The following is a 21,600-nucleotide window of genomic DNA, read 5'->3' on the forward strand; positions in this document are numbered from 1 at the left end:
GAAGTTGCTCCGTGTTAACCTCTTCAGTGAACGTGCTCACACATTAGTTCACTTAAATTGTAAACTACAATCCGTGGAGCAGAGCGTGTATGTTCTGGCGAGAAGTCAGGCACACAAGAAGCGTTCGGTCATGTCATGTCACGATGTTGACTTGCGCTATACAAATATAAAACACTTTATGCTATTTTATAAAACTTACTGGTGATGCCGAGCAAAGTAACTAACGCGGGCTGACATCTACCAGTTTAGCTAATAATGTGCATACACTCACTATCTGTACAATAGTAAATGGGTATTGATTTGAACATCAAAACTTAGATAAGTTTTATAATCAAGTCTATAGACTTATGGGCAAACTATCTGTACCCAGCAGACTCAACCAGAATAGTTTTGCACAGTCCCTGATTTGCAAAATAAAAATGCTTTTAATTAGTGAAGCCTATTATCCAAAGCTTGCAAGGTAATCTATCTTTTATATTCCAGCATCCTTATAATACTCGCTAAACGGCGCGGCCTGATTACACTCAAGGGAATCTCGTATGCCGCAGGGAAAGTTACTCTAGTCCTTTCAGTGATACTTAAAATGTCATTGTAGGAATCTGTACCAAAAGCCTGTGAGCACACCAAAGGGACATCTGACATGGCGCAGAGAAAGTTACTTTCATAATCCTTTCTGCGGTGCTTGCTGAGGAATCTGTATGAAAAGTCCGTGAGAGTCACTGGAAGTTGTGTTTGGAAGTGTTGGCATTGAGTTGCAGTACCATTGCATCAAGATGTGGTAGAAGTCAAGGACAAGCAACATCCTCGCGGCCAATAATAAACGGGGGTGTTGCGAATATCACCATGACCACTAATACTGATAAAGCCAGGAAGGTAAAACCCAAGCAGTCACGAAGGCGAAAGAGGAGGGCCACCCTAGCTGACCTGAGAGATATTGATATTCTACGACCCATACCCGAGACGGAGGAAGACGACAATGAAGACGAACAGGCAAAATGGGAATCAAGGCCTCGGCTCAGGCGGTGTAGCTCACTTGAAATTTTCAGTCTAAGTAGAGAAATCTTTGGTAATGATATCAGAAAAACTGCGGGAAAAGATTTTGAAGATACCTGTAAGGATAATACTGAAGTTGTGAGGCCAACATCCAAGACTGCCGATAACAGGCAAGCGCTGAATCAGCTCCCTGCTGAAGCGGACTTTGCACTAAATCAGCTTTCTCCTGTGGAGATAGAAGGAAAAGAAACTAAGTCTGATAAAGTGACAATACTCAATAAACAAAGTGATATTTGTGACCCTTTAGGGCGGATGAGAGATGGGCAAACTGAAACTGACGTTATGACTCTAGTTTTTTCTAATGCTGAACAGGACCAATGCCAAACTATGGATCTTGATCAAAATGCACAATCGAAGCATGATAGTCGTGATTTTCCTATTCAGGTTGATACCAAGGCGGCCCCAGAGATTCGGTTGGAAAACGCCCCATCGGTGTTCAGAGGGAGGAGAAGCGGGGCGGCCCCGGATCCCGTTAACAAGGACGTCATCGCTGCCTCAACCAATAGCAGCGGAGAAGAAGACAATGATGAAAGTGAGTCGGACTCAGAAACCGCCAGTATCAAGAGTGCCGTTAGTAACTATGAGTTGACTAACGACATCAACGAGAACGATGACCCAGACCTCGCGAACAGGGTGAACATAGCGAACAATGATTGTAAAAGCCAATGGGATGAGCCGGGCAATGATGCGCTATCGTTGCCTGACGATGATGAGCTTAGCAAGGACGCACGCACACCAACCGGGATGTCCAATTCTAGTTCCGACAATGATCTCGACCCAAGGAAGTTATCCGAGCTTTTGAAGAAAGCTCACGGCTCTATGCGTCGTCGCTCGAGTATGAGCGACATTTATTCTTATTACGTGTCCACTTTACCATCCATTGTCGAGAGGAGTCGTAAGAGCAGCATTGCATCTCGTAAATCAAGTTTTGTGAACTTAGAACAATTTCAATACAACAGCGAAGGAAGCACTTCAAGTTTTGAAAGCAACTGTCGCGAGAAGTCTTTGGCTCAAGTCAATGGGAAAAGTTCAGTGTACTTTAAGACGATTTGCACGTCACCGGGAATACTTAAGCGGCGTATGTCTCTTGGGGACGTGTTGAATAGTCTCGCACCAAGACCGGAGTCCGCTCCACCAATCACAACACTTGAAAACACGTCACGTGACAACCAATATGTACCACAGCTCGATCAAAAGGAACACAAGCCTGCTAATCAAGTAAAGTCGACGGTTCTGCCAAGTCAAAAGCAAAGTTTGGTCGACACTTTGAAGAAGAAAGTCAAAGCGACCTTAAGGAGACGTAACTCCATCGCCTCCACAAAACCATGGACAGGAACTCTTGAAACGTCACTGAGTCAGTCGCTAGATCTTCATGGGTCGAGGGAAATGGAACTTGATAGCCAGCCATGCCAAGAAAACATTAATTTGGAGATACCTCTATGCCACACAGAGGGTTATAGGAGAAAGATAGCAACCAATCATCACCCAGCTGTTCATGGCGAATCGGATAAAGCAGATCTAAAAATCAACACAGAGACTACTGATGATAACAAGATGACTAATAGAGTCAAGACAAAAGAAGAGTCACTGGGAACCTCGCCCAGACGGTCATCCATTGGTGGCTCGACTCCTACTTCTAAACCAAGTAACAACAATCACCAGGGGACTAAAGCAAGTTATACCAATGACCAGGGGACTAAGTCACAGCCAGAAAAGCTCTCTCTTCCAAGCAATTATTCACTAAACACACAGAATCGTGTTAATGATCCCAAAAAGGTGGAACACGAGACAAAACGGCAACCGGTGAAGGCTCCTCTGACGAGGAGTAATTCTTTCAACACACCAAATCGCAGCAATAACCCCAGGCGCATTGAACCCAAGCCAAAACAGCAACCTTTCAAGTCTCCCCTTACAAGAAGTCATTCTCTCAACACACAAAAGCAAAGAAAACACAGTGAAAAGCTTGACACAACTGACGTTGGAGTTGAGACGTCTTTAGGTAAGCTAGATAAGACAAAGAAGGCGGCAAAGACCTGTGCAGTCAATCTTGTACGTAGGCTGACTCTTGATATTGGTAGACGAGCAGCAAAGGCTAGGCCGGACTCAAAGAATGAAGTATTGTCGTCAAGAGATAATGAAGGTTTGAAAAATACACAAAAAGAATTAAACAAGAGCAGTAAATATGAATCGTCCAGGGATGTGCTGAGGGACGACAAAGTAACAGAAACCAATGGAAATATAAAATCATCAACATCACCGAAATCTGGCGTACCCCCTTCAGAAGAAGTGGAACGCAACAAATATTCGCCTAATGTGGGAATGACTAAATCACAGAAAGAAAGCAATGAAGCGCAGTTATTTACACCTAAATATGTCCATAACATAAGTGGGAAGGAAAAAGCGAAAAATGCCAGAGCACCAGACAACAGACAGAAGACAGACCAACTAAATAATGATCGAAAGCCATCAGTTACAATCATGAGGCCTCGTTCGCCTTTTTCGTTCTCCGTGTCAACAAATTTGTTAGCAGAAAGACAAAATATTCAACAGCTACCAACTCTAAGAGACAAAATAGAGAAAAGGGAAGATCTCGAAGAAAACACAAAGTCAGAAGAAGGCTCCATTCTTATAAAAAACACTCCACAAACAGAACAAGCATTGAAAGGTCTGAATGTAAAAGATAAGGAATTGAACGACGAGCTTGAAGTATTCAGTGACATGCTAGGAGAGCTCGAACAAATACCCCTGAACAAAAATAACGTCACCCCTAATTCAACCACTATTACCCAAAAGACCAGTCTAAAAGAAAATCCAAAGACTCTCCCTGAGACCGGTTTATCCAGCCCAAGAAGTTCTCTCCCAACAGACCAGAGGTTTGCAGCACTTAGTGAGCGGTACGCCGCCATTATGGCGCGAGTCGGTCTTAGTACCGGTGTTATAAGTGGACAAGGCGCTGTCAAAAGAGAGGTAGAGGCTGGAATTGAGAATGAAGGTACGATGAGCGACTCTAATCTCAACTCGACTCGACTCATATCACCTGTTGCCAAAGCTTCGTCTCTCTTTGCAGCTATCTCTACACCACCCTCAAAGAACGTGGGACGCCTTTCTCCACCAAGCGAATCTATAACTCTTGACATTAACAATAATAACGTGACAGGGGAGGTTCATGACTCGAATGTCGTGTCTTTCCAAGAAATTGAAAGTAATTTGGGACGTTCTGATAAGATGTCTCTTGCTAAAGTAGCGGAACCCATTCCAAGAAGCATAACTCATTCACTTCAGGCGGTTGATGCCGTACACGTGAAAAAAGGTCACATTTTATCGCGGAGCGATAAAATGGAAGGAAATGGCAACAAAGGGGAGCCGATGCAGATAGGTCAAGTCAAGGATCCAAAAATTGTTATGGATTTAATGACAGCTGATAGTTCCACCATTGCGACAGAAGTACAAAAAAGTAGTGCCTCCGGCCTCAGCTTGACAATGTTTCTTGAGCAGCCCCGAAAGACGGTCGTTAGCCGCTTCATACACCACAAGATGGCAAAGAAGACGCCGTTCATCTACACGAGGGTGTCGGTAGTGTTCAGTGAAGCAGAAGCTAGGATATCACGTGTGCCGGATACCATGCCGGAATTCACGAGGTGCCGTGCGTACATTGAGAGGGTTACACTGAAATCATCTATCAAACCTGAGGTAGGAAGTCGTGTATACAATGCAGTGAGCTTGAGGGGAGAGAGGATGGGGGCATAGGGGGATGGTTGGGAAGGGGGATGGGAGTCAGAGGAAGAGGGGAATGATATACGTGAGCAAGGGCAAGAGAAGGAAGGAAGGGATGAGAGGGGGAGGCAAGAATGAGAGATGGGAAGAGAATTGAAGGTGGGAAGGATGCAGAGAAACGAAGATGGAGGCTGGAACTATGAGTGTGAGGGGCTGAAAAGGCAGAGAAGAACGAAGACGGTGTTGAAGGAGACAGAGCCACAAGAATATAGGCTAGGAACGGGGCACAAAAACAAGGGCTAGGATTAAGAAAGGGGAGAAGATGAGGGTAATTGGTTGGAAGGAGGCAAGAAAAAAAGACGATATTTTACAAAGCCGCACATAAACTATTAGGGTTAGGGATACCACAAGGTAGGGAGGGAGGGGAAGGAGGGAGGGGAAAAGGGAAGGGGAAGGAGGGAGGGAAAGGAGGAAGTGGAAGGAGGAAGTGGAAGGAAAAATGGGAAGAAGGGAGGGGGAGGAGGGAGGGGAAGGAAACAACGAAAGGGGCGAATTCAGTTTCAGGAGTGAGAACACATTATATGACCTCACGATTCATCCCTTACAGGCGTTGTCTATCCGTCAGCTGTTGAAGGGTCTGGGTCCCCTCCTTGAAATGGAACTCTTGGCGGTCTGCAAGGAAAGCATCAAGACACTAAGGACGCTAGACGCATTAGGAAGTCTACGTGAGTACAAGCTTGATTTCTTTTCTCTCTTAGAGAAGTGGTTGCAGGCTAATTTTGAGGGTTTTGAGCAGGGGGCTTGTTTATCCATAAAAGGACCATTTTTATAGCTGACCTTCCAATCTGGTGCGGTGGCGGTCTTCTGAACCCTCGAACCCCCTAAGGGGCCTGGGTTAACAAGTTTTTACTTGTCCGTCCCTCTTTTTTCTCTGCAGCGAGTTACATTTCGTTGGATACAATTATGGTCAATCCAAGTGGAACAGTCGAGTTTAAACAACTCAACTCAGGTATTCACTTTTGATGCCATTTACTCTTCCATGTCATAGCGTTATCAGTAATGTTGTTGATTTTCAAATGAGAGGCAGGCTAAAATGTACCATCGGAATCTAACAGCCAGAAACTTATAGGTTCCATGTAGAAGAAAGAAACGCTCAGAATCCTGTGTAGTATGAAACGATAAGGTCTCTCTGTGTAGGCGTGTTGTCTCGCTGCTTTGTTAGTCAACGTATTTCCTTGAAAAGAAAACATCGACCCCAGAACCCTCACTATACAAAGTTTATTTTTGTTATGTAGAGTGTTTAATAAAGTAGACACGTGTTTGGAAAAAAAAGCGTCAGAGAAAGTACGGTATTTTGGGGGTGTTTTAAGTTTTATAAACTAGTCAGATATTTAACAATATTAGACTACGAGTTCGATATTTACTAAAAGGTATTATAATTAAGTAGAAAGACGTTTAAGGAATTTTAAGGGGATGTGCTACTAACTTCTCGGATGTTAGGTCAAATGTATGTTATTGTGAGCTAGTAAACAGCACCGAATTATGTGCGCATGCGCTGTATGATGTGCCGAGATCGCTGCCTGAGAAAAGGGTACTCCAGCTAACGTCGCTATACAAGAAGACGCTGGACTCACAGTTTCAAAACGATTTTACATAAAAACTGGGATTACTTCTTAGCTCTCTGTGAAAAGCATTCGCTAAACACTACTCTTTTTTTCGATTAAAATTCGAGCACAGCTACGCTCTCTGGATCCTATGTGAAATCTTGGTATGTTGTGTATCGATAAGACGATAAAGGAAACCAAAACGATTTTTAGACGCCGTAAAGAAGAACTGAAATAGTCCTATGAAACGTTGGCGTATTTTGCGACTTTTGATTTTCCTTTATCCTCTTATTAATACACTCTGCATGGATAAATTCTGAGGTCCGTCAAAAAATTTCCGTTTGTAGGAGCAAGAAAACAAAAGACGTTTTATTTTTGTCTGGCGCCAAATGGCACTTAATCCACATACTTTGTTTGTATGTAGTGAACCAATCAATTATGCCTAAAAATAGATCAAGTGTTTACAACGTAAGCTTCGTGTAATCACCTCCTTCCTCTGTTTTGGGTTCTTTCCATACGTTGCATGAGTTGAAGTATAATGACTATAAGCGGCCTTTCAGGAGAATATAAGGTGAACCTATTGACTAAGCAGCCAATAGCTTCTAGTTTCCTATGGCTATGGTATTGCATAACCCCGCTTCAGGATAGATCAGACGCGAATTGTTGTTGACCGTTGCATTTTCCTGCACCTGTACCTGTTCTCTTGTGTAATGTTTAACGTGCTTGTCTCCTCTCCTGTCAAGGAGAATAAGGTCTCGTAGAATCCGACGACGTGTTTCGTGTTTCATGATACGGTCCTTGATAATTACGAGATTTATAATAACATAAGAACTTGGTTGCCGCCAACGCTAGATGTTTTTAGATAAGAAGATCTTTTAAGATAAAAGTACTGACTCTGCAACCCAATACACAGTAGTAAATAAATCTGTTATTGCTTTGTTTGGTCTCGGAAAATCTATTGTGAAGTCATGCTGTGCATAGTCTAACCGAGCAGTCGGCATGTTCAAATTGCTGGAGGCACAAGAACTCGTAGTTGTTTTATTACTCTTGTTATTATGGGACACAGACAAGTCCCCGCTCACACCCCACTCCATCCCCTCAGTCGTTCCAAGTCGTTCCAATGCTACCGAATCCTGCACCGAAACCTTTCGTGCCCGGTTGCATAGACTAGTGTTGAGGTGCTGCTAGTATCGTAAAGATGAGGTAAAGATGAACGTTAAAGAGTTCCGGAGACAAGTTTAATTGCAAACTACATTTTACTTGTCAAGGAAAAGCGTCAGCTGCAGCCATATTTTTCTTATATTTTTATCCTTGTAGGTGTCACTGTAGATGAGCTCTTCCTGGCTCCAGAATACACAAACAGTTTCTCCATTGACAAGGTAAGGATTTTTAAACCCTTAAAATCACAACAAAATCCTCGGTGTTTTACACAACGATCTCGAATTGTTTTGTTCTAGCCGCCCTTTAATTAAAACTGAAGATAAGAATTTACACTTGCAATGGAATTTCAACCTCAATGCCCATCCGTTGCGACATTGTTTGTAGAGCGCGCAGTGCCGACAATGTATTTTTATACAAACGACAGTTTAAATAAATCCGAGTATTTCACAAAAGGGACAATAAGACCTCTTGTGCGGCTGGTCCCATGCAGACTTCCTTAGGATGTTATGGCTTCGAGCTTGAACTGCCTAATCATAAGTTGTACGTCACTATATTGGGTTTGAACAGAGTTGGCGAAGGTATCCTATGTATCTGATGAAGACGCATCAAGTCTTAGTCCAGACAAACCAGACTGGATAAGTTTTATATAAAATTTTATAGATAAAATTCCTTTAATGTATGATGGCAAATTATTTTATCACTTTTTGGTAGACAATTTTTGGTGTATGCCAGAAATTATTTTAGCATCGATATTTTTACCTCTCTTAACGTCGATTTTCAATTTGGAAACATTTTTCGTAATATCAGAAAAAATATAAAAACAAATCAAATTGTAGTATTCGTTACTGATCGAGAAGTCTTTTCCCAGTAGTATAAAATTGGTATATAATCACAGAAACACTAGAGGCACTGAAATTGGGTTGATTCCCGCGTTCAAACGACGCACACTATGCACACATGACTGAAAAACATGACTTAACGCTTCAAATAAGCTCATTTCAGATCTAATAAGGCGGAAAATTTCTCTAAGTACTTAGTGAGTTATAGCAAACAAAATATCCAATGCGACTTTTTGTAAAGTGTCATTGAAATTTGAGCTTTTCGTCCCTGAGCTCATACATAGCACAAGGATGATCAAGGAAAAAATATCTTAAAAAGCCAAAATCTGGGTATGTGCATTTCGGCCTCACGTTATTTGTGTTTCAAAAATCAGTCCGGAATACAAGGAACCGATGGCCATTGTAAGAAATTGTGTTTTCTTTCTCTCGAATTACGAATTTTCCAGGTTTTTCCGTCATGTCTATGCACACATACATTCCTAAAGTTTACTAATCCTTGGGTTTAATATTTAGAGTACGGTCGCTATGTCTTTCGAATACAATTCGATTATTAAACTTTATATACAGTACTTGTGTAGTTATATATTCGATGATAAATTATGTTAAAAAGAATTAATTTGGGAAGTGATAAAAGAGATGTAATGTTAAAATGCGGTATATTTGTTTCGGGTGTGATACAAGTTTTAGGTTAGTCAAAGTAGTCGCTTTTGTAAGTATTACTCTTGGTACTGATCGTTTGATGGGTGTTTTGCCTATTGAATAATGATTCAGGGTAAACAATGACTCGTCTTGGCGTGCAATTGAATTATTTAGCTAAGGTAAAGAACTCGCTAAGCCATGCGTGCAGCCAGTAACAGACTCATACATTCCGACGGTACTGATCACATCTCCTCCAGCACGCGGGAGAAGAAATCAGATCCAGTCTCAAGGTACGTGACTAGAAAATACTGGTGTTGTGTTCTGTTGATCTCCTGATATACTATAGAAATATTTGCCAAGTTCAGTAAACTTTGAAGTTCTTTTCGAGTCGTTAATTATAAACAACTCATAAAGTTTGTTTACTCAGCACTTGAAAAGCATGAAAAAGGTGAGAAGATGTGAATTGCTCTTGAATTTAATCGGTCTTTTGGTGTTTCTGGGTGCCGAAATTGAAAGAAAATCAATGTGTGATTAAAGATAATTAAATTCGCGGTAAAAGGTTTTTGAACCATGTGTAGAAATTATCTGTTAGGACCTCTTTTGCACCCCCGATTACACGGTTTGTTCGTTCTTTTAATCGCTCGCCATTTAGCTTAACTGCTGGTTTTACTCACCAGTAATAACTGTTTTCGCCAACATATTCACGATTTCCTTATCACAACAAAGGTTTATAGAATAAATGGAATTCGCTCTTTTGTATGTGGTGATAATAAAGAAGACTTATATAAAATTATGTGTCCTCGTTTCGGCTAATTCGACAAGCTTGAATTCTGGTTAAGCACACAGGTTGTGTTGGCTGATATCTCGTGTTGCTCATCATCTGATGGTATTACTTGTCATATTTTCCCGTTTCCCGTTATTTGTGCTTAAAGAAAAAAGCAATCACATACCTGTGCTATTAGAAGAATAGGCTTTTATTAAGGTTCACTTTATAAACGTGCATGTATTAAGTGAGATGCTTACATAAACTATGCAAACCTATATACACAAATTTCAGTTAAGTTTGGATGTAGAAATGTTTGATATTATTCATATACATTAAGTTATGGATTTGTTATGGAGGCACTTAAAAAGAGATTACTACGTAAACGCTATTTTCCCGATCTCTTTTTTAGATTTTTTTAAATTGGCATGCTCCTCAACTGCTACCCAACTTTAATAACTACTATCGAAATGCGACGAAATCTTCATTTGACAAAAGCTTACATGTAATTCGGACAGTTTGCTTCAGGAACTTCACAGGTCACTGTCTTTCTAGTTTAACCTTAACTGAAAATTCAATTCCACGCCAGAGAAACCATTGCAAGTAGGTAATCGTGGGTAAATACAGTAATGGCTTTACGCAGCAGTTTTTCTTTCTTTATTTTTTTTTTATCATAATCCAACGAGATGATCTGATCGACTTTTTTAGTATTGGATATTTTAGAAAAGAAAGACTCTTTTCTCTTTGCTGTACCATGTCGTTGGCTAATCACTGAGATAAATTGTTCCAATCTTATTGCAGACATGCGTGTTTGGCTTGGCTGTAACTATATGGCTAGCCGCTGACTGGAAACTAACGGAGGCTCAGAGGCCCTTGCTGTCGAGATGCTTTCTGGAGCTGCTGTGGTGTATGCTTGAGGATGACGTCACTGCTAGGCCCAGCTTGGACGGGGTGCTGCAGGTGTGTACTGGGGAAGAAGAGCAGGTCTGTTCTGTGGGTGGGGAGAGAAGAGCAGGTCTGTTCTGTGGGTGGGTTGGTGGGTGAGAGAGAAGAGCAGGTCTGTTCTGTGGGTGGGTAGAGAAGAGCAGGTCTGTTCTGTGGGTGGGGAGAGAAGAGCAGGTCTGTTCTGTGGGTGGGTAGAGAAGAGCAGGTCTGTTCTGTGGGTGGATGGGAAGAGCAGGTCTGTTCTGTGGGTGGGTAGAGAAGAGCAGGTCTGTTCTGTGGGTGGATGGGAAGAGCAGGTCTGTTCTGTGGGTGGATGGGAAGGGCAGGTCTGTTCTGTGGGTGGATGGGAAGGGCAGGTCTGTTCTGTGGGTGGATGGGAAGGGCAGGTCTGTTCTGTGGGTGGATGGGAAGGGCAGGTCTGTTCTGTGGGTGGATGGAAAGAGCAGGTCTATTCTGTGGGTGGATGGGAAGAGCAGGTCTGTTATGTGGGTGGATGGGAAGAGCAGGTCTGTTTTGTGGGTGGATGGGAAGAGCAGGTCTGTTCTGTGGGTGGATGAGAAGAGCAGGTCTGTTCTGTGGGTGGATGGGAAGAGCAGGTCTATTCTGTGGGTGGATGGGAAGAGCAGGTCTGTTCTGTGGGTGGATGGGAAGAGCAGGTCTATTCTGTGGGTGGATGGGAAGGGCAGGTCTATTCTGTGGGTGGATGGGAAGGGCAGGTCTGTTTTGTGGGTGGATGGGAAGAGCAGGTCTATTCTGTGGGTGGATGGGAAGAGCAGGTCTATTCTGTGGGTGGATGGGAAGAGCAGGTCTGTTCTGTGGGTGGATGGGAAGGGTTGGTCTGTTCTGTGGGTGGATGGGAAGGGTTGGTCTGTTTTGTGGGTTTTTCGTTGATAGGGCTGTTTTGAAATGGGAGGAATGGATATATTTTTGTGTGCATGTGTGATGAGTTATTAGATAAATAAGCATGCATAGTTCTTGGGCTTTTTTTTAGAACCTAATTAATGTTATTCTTTTTTCTCACCTGTATTTGAAAAGGCTGTCTTCTGTGCCTATTATGAAATTGTGCGTTTTATACTATGCTTCTAACTTTTTACTAGTCATGAACTAGGGATTCCTTTTAAATCGCCTAATTGCTTATTATCTAAACCAGCCCCTTAGTGAATACATAATAAATGATCTTATCGATAATTCATCAAGTGTTATACCTGTGGGATTACAGCAAACGAATTTCTCTCCTTAATTCAATGGCATGTAATCCATGCCGGCATGTGGCGTTTTAATGTGTGAGTTTATTTGAGTTCAAGTCGTTTTCTCATCATTGTTTGTAACTCAAGGTAGTTATACTGTATGATTACAAATAAGTATGTTCTTAGGTAGCATAAAACATCAACATAAAGGTTGTCCCAGTGTTGCAATAAGTTTTGCTGTATTTTTGCCAGGATGCATCCCCATTATTTTTTGTGAGGACTGGAGAAAAAAATATAGATTTTACATCTTTAAATTCCCTGTGTGTTTGTATTCGGTTTCTTGGTGTTTTATTAACAATGCAGTGTAGGCTAATGGGTTAGGAACTTTGTTTTGTTTTTGTACAGAAATGCGAGTCGCTGCACGAGGAAGGTCACATGTCATCAAGGGAACGCTGCCAGGCCTTGTTATGGGAGTACCAGGCCCACGCGGTTATAAGCAGCCAGCAGGTAATAACAACGGCGCGTTGTAACATAAGCGGCACAAAACGAAGGAAACACGACTGAAACAACGATGGAAACGACATTGTTGATTCTAGCAACGGCGGAGACAACATTGATGATTTTAACAACGACGGAAATGACATTGACGACGGTAACAACGATTGAAACGACTTTGACTACTTGTAAACGCATTAACGACGCGATGAAATAACGACGGAAACTACAATAATGATTATTATAGCGACGAGGTTACAATTGGCCAAAAAATACAACGACAAAAGATTATAATAATTATAACTATATTTAAACGCATACGGCGCCTGCAATCCATCCCTTGGCTAGAACGAAGTCTTATTCTTAAACAATCTTCTGATCTTATACTTATATACTTGCATACGATATCTATGACTACCCACCCTTGCAGCGAACCTGACCACGTGCCTGTCAGCAGCTCGAGCACATTTCAAATTCATTCAAGCACGTTGTTTATTTGATATAGTAAGAGCGATCGCTTAGCTGGCTATGACTTGCCGGTGCTAGGCGTGACAATTGAAAAGAAAAGTCTCATATTAGACCTTTCGCCCGAAAGGCTTGGCGTGGGTGTATTTCCTAGGAAAACACCCCTGTAATCTTTTAATGCTCCATTACATATGCAACGCAACCAAATGTGATGCGTTTTTGACAGTGATTTCGTGTTCAGACCAACTAGCATAACGAATATTTGTTTTAAACAACTAACTGTCAAACTAAGTAGTAAAGTGGCCCGGTAGAACTACAGAAAACGCTCTTTTCAATGAGTGGCTACCTTACCAAGCGCCATCTTGCAGGATAACGTGCTTTATGGTTATAACAAGGTTTTTGTGGGCTCATTTTTAGTAGCCATTCTTTTTAGTGTCGATGGCGTTTAGCGACCCAAAACCTAAGCTGTAGGCAAATATTGGTTGTCTCTAGTTTTGATTGTTAATTTCACGTTTTTCTAATTAGAATAAGAATCGTTAAGATGTTTGTGTGTGATATCACGCGAAAAGCTAAAAAAGATTTGGCCAAATTGTGCTTTCATGGGATACAGTAGAAAGCACTTGAAACCCTTGGAACCAGGTGACGCTATTTTCAGAATGTCTCTTATTCGCCTATCTACTGTCTTGTGCGTAGCCCGCTCTTCATGAAGGTAAACAAACCACTTCTATCGCCTCTTACATCTGATACTCTTATTACCTGAGTATTAGTTTGGTTAAAGTTGGTGCTAATGAGACATATTTAACTTCCTTCTTAGGATTATTTAAGCTGCCATTACTAGACTCTTTACGCTCTTTACAATATTCTCAAGTGAAGTATGTCAGGAATTTAAGGGAATGTTATTTAAAACGATATTGTAGCATGAAAGTCGTGACTTCCTACCGGCGTAACATGTAGGTCTACTGAAACTTAAGGCATAATCCTTAAACATTTAATCTTAAAAGTTATTGGACCCTTGATAACAAGTACAAGAAACAACTACTTGTTCTCAACAACTCGTATTTGCTCGTGACACGATTGTCAGACACCACTGACAAATCTTTCTAATTGTACTCGCTTCTAAGACGGCCAAACGAAGTTTTTTTGTGTTATTATATCTAGTTTATACTATTTCTATTCCCCAAAAAGCTTTAAATAGTTTCTACAAATAACGCGTTGATGATTGAATGTCAGGTTACTTGAGGTCTCGATTGATGTGTACATATTCTTTAAAACTGAATGACTGCCATAGAGATGTTACATGCCTTTTTATGTGCATTTTATATGGTCCAGTCGAGGTTTAAAAAATAGGGAAGCCTACTGAGAGCATTTAGAATGAAACAAGTTCCTGTAATGTCGTTCTAATATTCATAAACCAAGTAGATTCTGGCACCTAACCATCGAAAGTGTTTTCAATGCGAAGGGAGCAAACTATTCATAGCCTTGTGTACGATACACCCTGTGCTGATACCGTATGTTGTTTTTCTTCTGCAGGAGTCGCGCATAGCGGGGGACAGTAATTCCATCAAGTCTCGCCACACCGCGGTCATGGGTTCCATCACAGTCGCTGGAAACATCAAGGGATTTCTAAGACAGGTAAGGAGCTCGTATCATCCTTTTCTTATTGTTATAGAATTATTTTCTTTGCTTGGCGTATACTCAGAATATTCGTTAAAATAGTAACATGCTCTAAAACATCACGTACTTTATAGACGTACACGTTACCAACATGTAGTATATATGTTGTAACTATTTTGTCCCATCTATTTTTATTGCCTACCACTTTCATTAAATTCTCAGTCTTTCTGAATCTTTCTTTGTTTTCGAAATTTACTCTAACCTGAAAAATATATCCGCTCTAACCCTAAAAACGTAGAAACGGTAGAAAATTGTTTTTCGACTATTTCAGTAGCGACGTGCCGGCTTGGAGCTCTATAACAAACTTGTTGGACTCTTATCAACGTAAAACAAATAGTTATTCTGACGTAGTTCCTGTTCAGTTTTGTGTCCCTTCGTCATTTCATAAGCCCTGGTCACGATCCTGCAGGGTGAAACGGTAAAAAGAATCCTACTGCAAAGGTGTTTTTTAAGTTATTAAACGGCAAAGGGGTTTCAACAGTTTTTTTTCTGAGATTTCTCAGATATAAGTCTCAGGTTAGTCTCTGGTTAATGAAAGTTGATAACGAATTCAAACCTCGTCGCGAAATGAGAAACCGCAGGGGAGAGGAAGCCTGCTAGAAAACCTGCTGAAAATCAAATAAAAAATATAACTCTTTTTGATTTTTTGTCGATTGCAAAATAAATAGAGTTTAATGCCTCTACATGGTAATTCACTTGAGGAAAAGACGATAAATACTACTGAGAAATCTCAGCCCGCGGGCTTTTTGTACAGACCGAGGCCGCAGGTTCTGTGTAAAAAGACCAAGGGCTGGAAAAAGGAAAACTTATGCTGCTAAAGCGAAAGAAGAAACCCTTTCTGGATTTACAAGCCACGGGTGCCCAACTCCAAATCTCGAAATAATCGATTTGTAAGATTTGTCGATTTGTAAAATGACCATCGAAAATTGCTTTTTACGCCGATTTTACTGACCTTCACATGAAAACATCCTTTCTTTTAATATGTTATTTCCTTTGGATTAGTTGTCTTTAGGGAAAATCGTCTTCAAACTTCCTGTGTTATGACAATTTCCCGCCATAATGATTTTGCAACGCGCGCGACAATTTCAAGTTTGCTGAAATTTTATTTGCGATAAAAACGGTAGCAAATCATCTCTTTAAACGGGGAATAAAGGTCAATCACTCGAGGAATTTACCTGCATAATTTATCTTAATTTAAGAGAAGTATTTTAGTGAATATATCTTACTGTCTGTGGAGAATTGAAAGAAAACGTCTCTACGATCAATTCGAGTGAAAAGCGACGATCAATCGGGACTAAATTATTCCACAAAATTGTCAGTAAAAATTCAGAAGTTCCGCTGAATGGTCATTGCTAACAAAAGCTTCACGAAAAACAGAAGCAACTGTAAAGGTAAACAGTTTGGAAATTATATTGAGGAAAAAAATAAAGATAAGTAAGCTAAAGTATGTAATCAAACTCACTGTCTGAAAAAAAATATTGAAACTCATCCTTGCAGAAAAGTGGCAACAAATTGCTATTACAGTGTTGTTTATTTTCTCGAGTGAGTTGTCGGTCCGAAAATTTTTTTGTAATGACCGCAGTATCCGGACCGCTCAACAGCCAATCAGGGTGCGCCATTCCACGGGAAGTGGTTGCTGCCATATAATAATAAGAAAAAATAGATACATCTCAGACTTGCTGTTACCATTAAGTTAGATTTTGTTCGTTTTAAGACGCTCAAACATATCTAAAATCACCTCATTTTATGGTAAGAGTATAGAGAAACGAAAATATAACGTATTTCGCATAGAAAATTCTATTAAATTCCATCGTTTTGGAATGTCCCAGGAAGACTTCAAAATCTAACCTCGATTTCCTTTGATTCCTTTGAATAAGGAATGTTTCTTGTTACATATTCCGTTGTGATAGTTTGACTTTTTGAGAAATAGAAGGAAGATTAGACCCAATTTGACCCATTTTCGCCCGTTTCTTTGTATTTTCGCTGGTGAGATTTCTTTTTTCTTTAGACATTGTATAGTATCTAATAGTGAGTTTTTGCTGTTATAGACTAAGGCCCCAAAAGAACGAAATATATTCACAAAGCCACAGAGGAAGACAGAGTCCATCGATACGACTCCCGAGGTCCCAACCACAACCAATGCCAGGGAGATATCCCACGAAGTAGCAAACCTGACAAATTCACCAAGCGAAGTAAGACCGCAATCTCCAGCTCTTGGTTCAATCCCTCAGCCTAGCACTCCTGTGGTGTTCACCACGGTACCCCAGGTCAGCGGTGCAGCCATGGCCATGAGTCCTGGCACTGTGTCTCCCCAGGTCCACGCACCGGCGTTTGTGCCAATACCTGTCCCAGTAGGGTCCTCACCTCTGTGGTACATGACCCCGCAGGGGATGGTCCCATACCAGCAAATCCCTCCTACAGGGTTCTTCATGCCGGTGGATGCCTCGGTCGGGTCTGTTGCATCGTCTGAGAGTGAGATGGGTGATGTGGAAGAAGCGAGGCCGCTCCAGGTCCGTCCAAGACAGAGGACTTCTAGCGGGGAAGGTGAGAGGTCGCCAGAGATACGTAATCGTGCCTCTCCAGTCATGAAGTCTCGCATCCCTCGTCCTGTTGCGGAACCTCGTCGCCGTATTTCACAACCATCCCGCCCATCAGATGACGACTTTTCTCCTCCAGTACGCCGGCGCGCGCATACCAACGCTCACAAGAATAACCCACATTCACTGCGGGCTCGAACACCACCACCGTCCTTTCAAAAAGCCAGCCACTCCTCGGGAACACCTCGGTCCCAAACTCCACCTGTCAGATGGAGACGAAAGAGCTTGAATGACAGCGACGATGAACAATCGCGTCATCGTAGTTATTCTAACCCCTCGTCCAGTCACCCTCGGTCAAACCACTCAGCTCTCGGAAGCCGCTCCCGTCCATCGAGTCCAGGCCAACAAGACCAGTCACCCAGGCCTGGTCGCTCACGTGTTAACAGCCCATCACGTGACTCGCGGCGCAGCAGCGGGGGCTCTAGGCCTCCAAGTCCAGTCAAATCACGCTCATCAAGTCCAGTCTTAGATTTAATTTCGAAATTTGAAAAATTGTCCAGCGATCCAGCTGGAGAATCTAAATCAGTGACAACGCTTCTAAATAAGTTCGGTTCATCATCGCTGCTTTCTGAGGACCGCTTAGAAAAGAAGCAATTTAAAGCTCATCGGGATCCAAATCGTGCCAAGGCAGGTCCACTGCGACCTTCATCAGCCATGGAACAGACCTCTGAGCTGCGTGCACCGCCAGGTGGCTCCCTGTCAAGGTCATGGCCGATGAATCGCAATCCGGCACAAGGTGAGTCCACTGGCGACGAGGATTCCCCGTACGTCAGCAAGGACTCCTACATATCGAGTCCCGAAAGGAACCCGCGGGACCATAGACATCGTACGGGATCAAGCTCGGATGGAGAACGCTCGTTGTCCAATAAATCGCGGGAGCTGCAAGCGTACCTTGGTAAGGGAGAGAGAGAGAAATACCTGCGAGAAAAAGAGGAGGTATCACTGTCTGTGTCAAGACAGAGGACGTGGTCTTCCCTTGAGAATCTTAATAATGCGGTAGATTATATTGGGTCAATGAATAATGCTATAATGCGCAAATCTTCATCAATGGAGAACTTTTCTCAAAGGGACCAGCCTCCCGTGCGAACCAAAGGTATTTCGACCTCTTATGAAAGGGTTGATAAGGCTGGAGAATACGGCACAAGGCTTACTATACACTCCACCAAGAAAGACAAGCATCATGGGGATTCCAAACAAGACCGGTTAAACTGGTCAGACATTCAGTTTGAACCGGTTCGTGATAGCAACAAAGGCATAACCTCGATCACTTCACCCAAGATTCCTGTCGGGTTAGCTGTGAAGGATAACAGATCTGAGAATGCAGCATTGTTTACGGTGGAACCCTCAAGGACAGGACCATTCAGCCCGTCTCTTTTTAGCCCAAGTGCAGTCCAAGGTTCAATGTTCCCTTTCCACCACCCGGTGAAACTCGAGAGAAGTAATACACCTTTGAGTCCGCCGGCTTCACTGAGCCCATCACTAAAGGAATGCAAGCCTACGAACTATTTCTCCAATGTGTCCTTTGATCAGGAAAAACCGGAGAACGATATCCTTATGGCTAAGACACCGGAGAAAAAGACTTGGGGGGAGGAACATAATCAAATAAGGATCGAAGCAATGAGTAGTTTGGGTGGTAGTTCAGCGGATAATTCGGGGGTTAGGTCGGACCGCGCATCTTCGACAGGTTCAGGAAGTGATCGAAGACGGAAAAGTTCTTGCGATTCCGCATCATCTGATACAGTGTTTACCAGTAATATCGGTGGTAATCCGGATTATCTGAAACGCTTTGAGATGCGAATATCAAGAACAAGCTCGTCTGGGTCCGCAGGCGAAGTAGAACCTGACTCATCCAGGCTCAGAGCAGACTCTGGATCCGCTTCAAGTAATGGGTATCACTCAAAAAGTCAAAGCATCTTAGATGGGACCACACCCACCGTCGAAAAGGCTCGACCTCCTTCCCTTGCACTTTCTCACGATGACACCAAATATGAAACCACCCCTAGAAAAGATGGGCTCAACCCGTCTGGTAATCCCCACTTGTTTGAAACTCAAAAAGACCAGGGTAGAAGAAAGGCGCGTCCAGTGTCTCTAGTTCTGTCTCCTGGTGAGGAATCGAGTAGTATGCATACACCAATTGCACAACCATGTGGTGATTACCCCGATTCTAGACCACGATCGAAGAAACCCGCTAGTCAACCGACTACTCCAACGGTTAAACCAGACCAAAGCTCGCGGCGCCAAAGCACGCCAAATGCCCTGCAGAGTTCTAAGGGATCTAAAGACGTCGGTGATAGGATCGACAAGTCCTACACAAAGTCTTTAGTACCTCGCGACCAACTCAATACAGGCCGACCAGCTTCACCTTCTCTTACTAAATTCAGAGAACAGATGGCAAAGCGTGCAAGTCGGCCCAACAGTCCCTCATCATCAACGCGCACTCACGCCGACTCTGACGATGTCTTCGATTTCCCTACTGTTGACGACAAAGTTGGCAGAAGTAACTCTCGGGGTGCGACTCTACCAGAGAATGAAAATAAAGAGGAGTTCGTTGAGAGATTCGTACACGACACTAGTTTGCAAATGCAGTCTTCGACATCTAACTTCAAGAAAAGTACCTCAATGGGTAACTTGAATAGAAACCCACAGGAGGAATCAAGAGCGAAGAGAAAGATCTCGGATACCGTCGTCTCACGTTCCGCTGCAATTGTCGAAAAAACGTCTTCGGGATTTTATAAAGGACCTGATTCAAATGATGTCTCTAATCCTGTCACATACAGCAAAACGAAGAACCCGCTAGTTGAGAAGCTTAATCTCTCTAGCTTTACAGGCAGCTCAACAAGAGGAGCAGTAAGTCCAACATCGTCGTCCTCCACAGCGTCATTATCGCCTACCTCGAGACTTCCAATCAATCAATTCATGTTCTACAAGCCGCAGAACGAGTCATCGAACGGGAAACAGTCGCTAAAGGGGGCAGGAGTTGTCATCACGGATACAAGTAGACAGCGCGTGGATAAGAAGGTAGAAAGCAGGGAGGTGAATGGTAAGGGAGACCAGGGGGATGACAAGAAGACAAGGGGAACTAGAGAGGATGATAAGGAGAGGCGCAAAGAAAATAAACCCGCTCTTCAGCAGAAGGAGACAGAGATAAGTAAGATTTGCGCAGCTCACAGTGAAACAGTCAGTGCTATATTTAACGCAGCGAGAAGAGCTTCGCTTACTCCACGGAATGACAGCGATGAGTCAGACTCAAGCAAAGAACGCGTTGACTTAGATCCTAAAAATACAGGGTTGAAATATACGAAGCCACTCCGAAAAGACAACAATAAAGTCTCGACAGACCATGAATTATCTCCAACGTTTGCCCAAAGCACATCCTCGACGCCGAAAAGTGTCACGGACAAACCAAACCAAACTTCAGATCGTCCAATGAGCAGAAATTCTAATTCATCGTCGTCTCGTAGATCCTCTCTTACTCCTAGAAATGACAGTAATGGCTCCAACACAAGCCGATATCAACCTGGAAGTCACTTATCTAAATCATCATCGCCTCGAAGATATTCCCTTACTCCTAGGCATGACAGCAATAGCTCCAATACAAGCGAAGGCCGCCCTGAAAGTCAATTATCAAATGTATCTTCTCCTCGGAGATCATCTCTTACGCCAAGACGCAACAGCGGTACTCCTGAGAGTCTAGACCGGTCAATGTCTCCCCATGATAAAAGTCGCTCCTCAAGCGCTCTCTCTGATGAAGGTTTTAACGCGCTTATAAAGTCCGTTCGTCGGAGGTCACTGACTCCTCAAAATGATAGCGACCGCTCCACCGATAGCCTGGAGCGGAGTATGTCACCGGAGAGTCGTATTGCAAATGCTCTAGCCAAGAGACCGCCATCTCCAGGTCGCGTCGACTCCAAAGATTTACTCGGACATCTTGTCAAGAAGGTACTGACTTCAGCAGCTGCAAAACAAGGATCAGGGTCGGATCAGGTGTCCATTGTTGACCCAGATACACCTAGGAGTAAAACAAAACGGAGACCCTCTCCTGGCCCAATTGAAAGTTCGGTGAAAAGATCTGAAAAGTCAACACCCAAACGGTCGCCGTCTCCCGCAGCCGGAAAGCAAAGGGGAGATGAGGCAAAAGGTCGGTCGACGCCGGTACAAACACCACGACGCGGAAGCCAAGACAATAGACCGGCAGAGAACTCTCAGTACACGGAGAACACCCCAAGGAAGGATGAAGGGCAGCAGAAGAAAGAGGAGATCAAGGCGAGTATCGTTACAAATCAACTTAACGCCGCGCAGGACGTCAGCAATGGCGACGAGAAGACACGGTCAGCAAGGGCTTCACAACCTAAAATGGTAAGCAGTATGGTTGAGCAGTATGCTCAACCAATCGTCTTTGGTATTCTAATATTCTGATAAGAAGGGGTGTAATCGACTGTGAGTCTTTTGGGAGGGAGGAGACCA

At 42.9% G+C, this 21,600-nt stretch overlaps 1 protein-coding gene across 8 annotated transcripts in view; it reads left to right on the top strand.

The window, feature by feature from the left end:
• The window catches only part of LOC5521079, a 37,552-nt gene that overhangs the window by 1,256 nt on the left and 14,696 nt on the right, over positions 1–21,600 (top strand). For 6 of the 8 annotated variants that reach the window (XR_007311914.1, XR_007311913.1, XM_048729020.1 and 3 more), the window contains 8 exons: positions 484–4,743; positions 5,375–5,492; positions 5,705–5,776; positions 7,689–7,750; positions 10,575–10,733; positions 12,311–12,412; positions 14,396–14,497; positions 16,588–21,492. Coding sequence is in view for 6 of the 8 variants with exons in the window: in XM_048729020.1 (XP_048584977.1) it covers positions 844–4,743; positions 5,375–5,492; positions 5,705–5,776; positions 7,689–7,750; positions 10,575–10,733; positions 12,311–12,412; positions 14,396–14,497; positions 16,588–21,492 (9,420 nt within the window). In the remaining 2 variants the exon portion in view is untranslated. The remainder of the gene's footprint in view (positions 1–483; positions 4,744–5,374; positions 5,493–5,704; positions 5,777–7,688; positions 7,751–10,574; positions 10,734–12,310; positions 12,413–14,395; positions 14,498–16,587; positions 21,493–21,600) is intronic. The other 2 variants (XM_048729018.1, XM_048729017.1) reach the window with 1 other exon arrangement.

Source organism: Nematostella vectensis, chromosome 6, assembly GCF_932526225.1.
Source record: "Nematostella vectensis chromosome 6, jaNemVect1.1, whole genome shotgun sequence".
Classification (NCBI taxonomy): Eukaryota; Metazoa; Cnidaria; class Anthozoa; order Actiniaria; family Edwardsiidae; genus Nematostella; species Nematostella vectensis.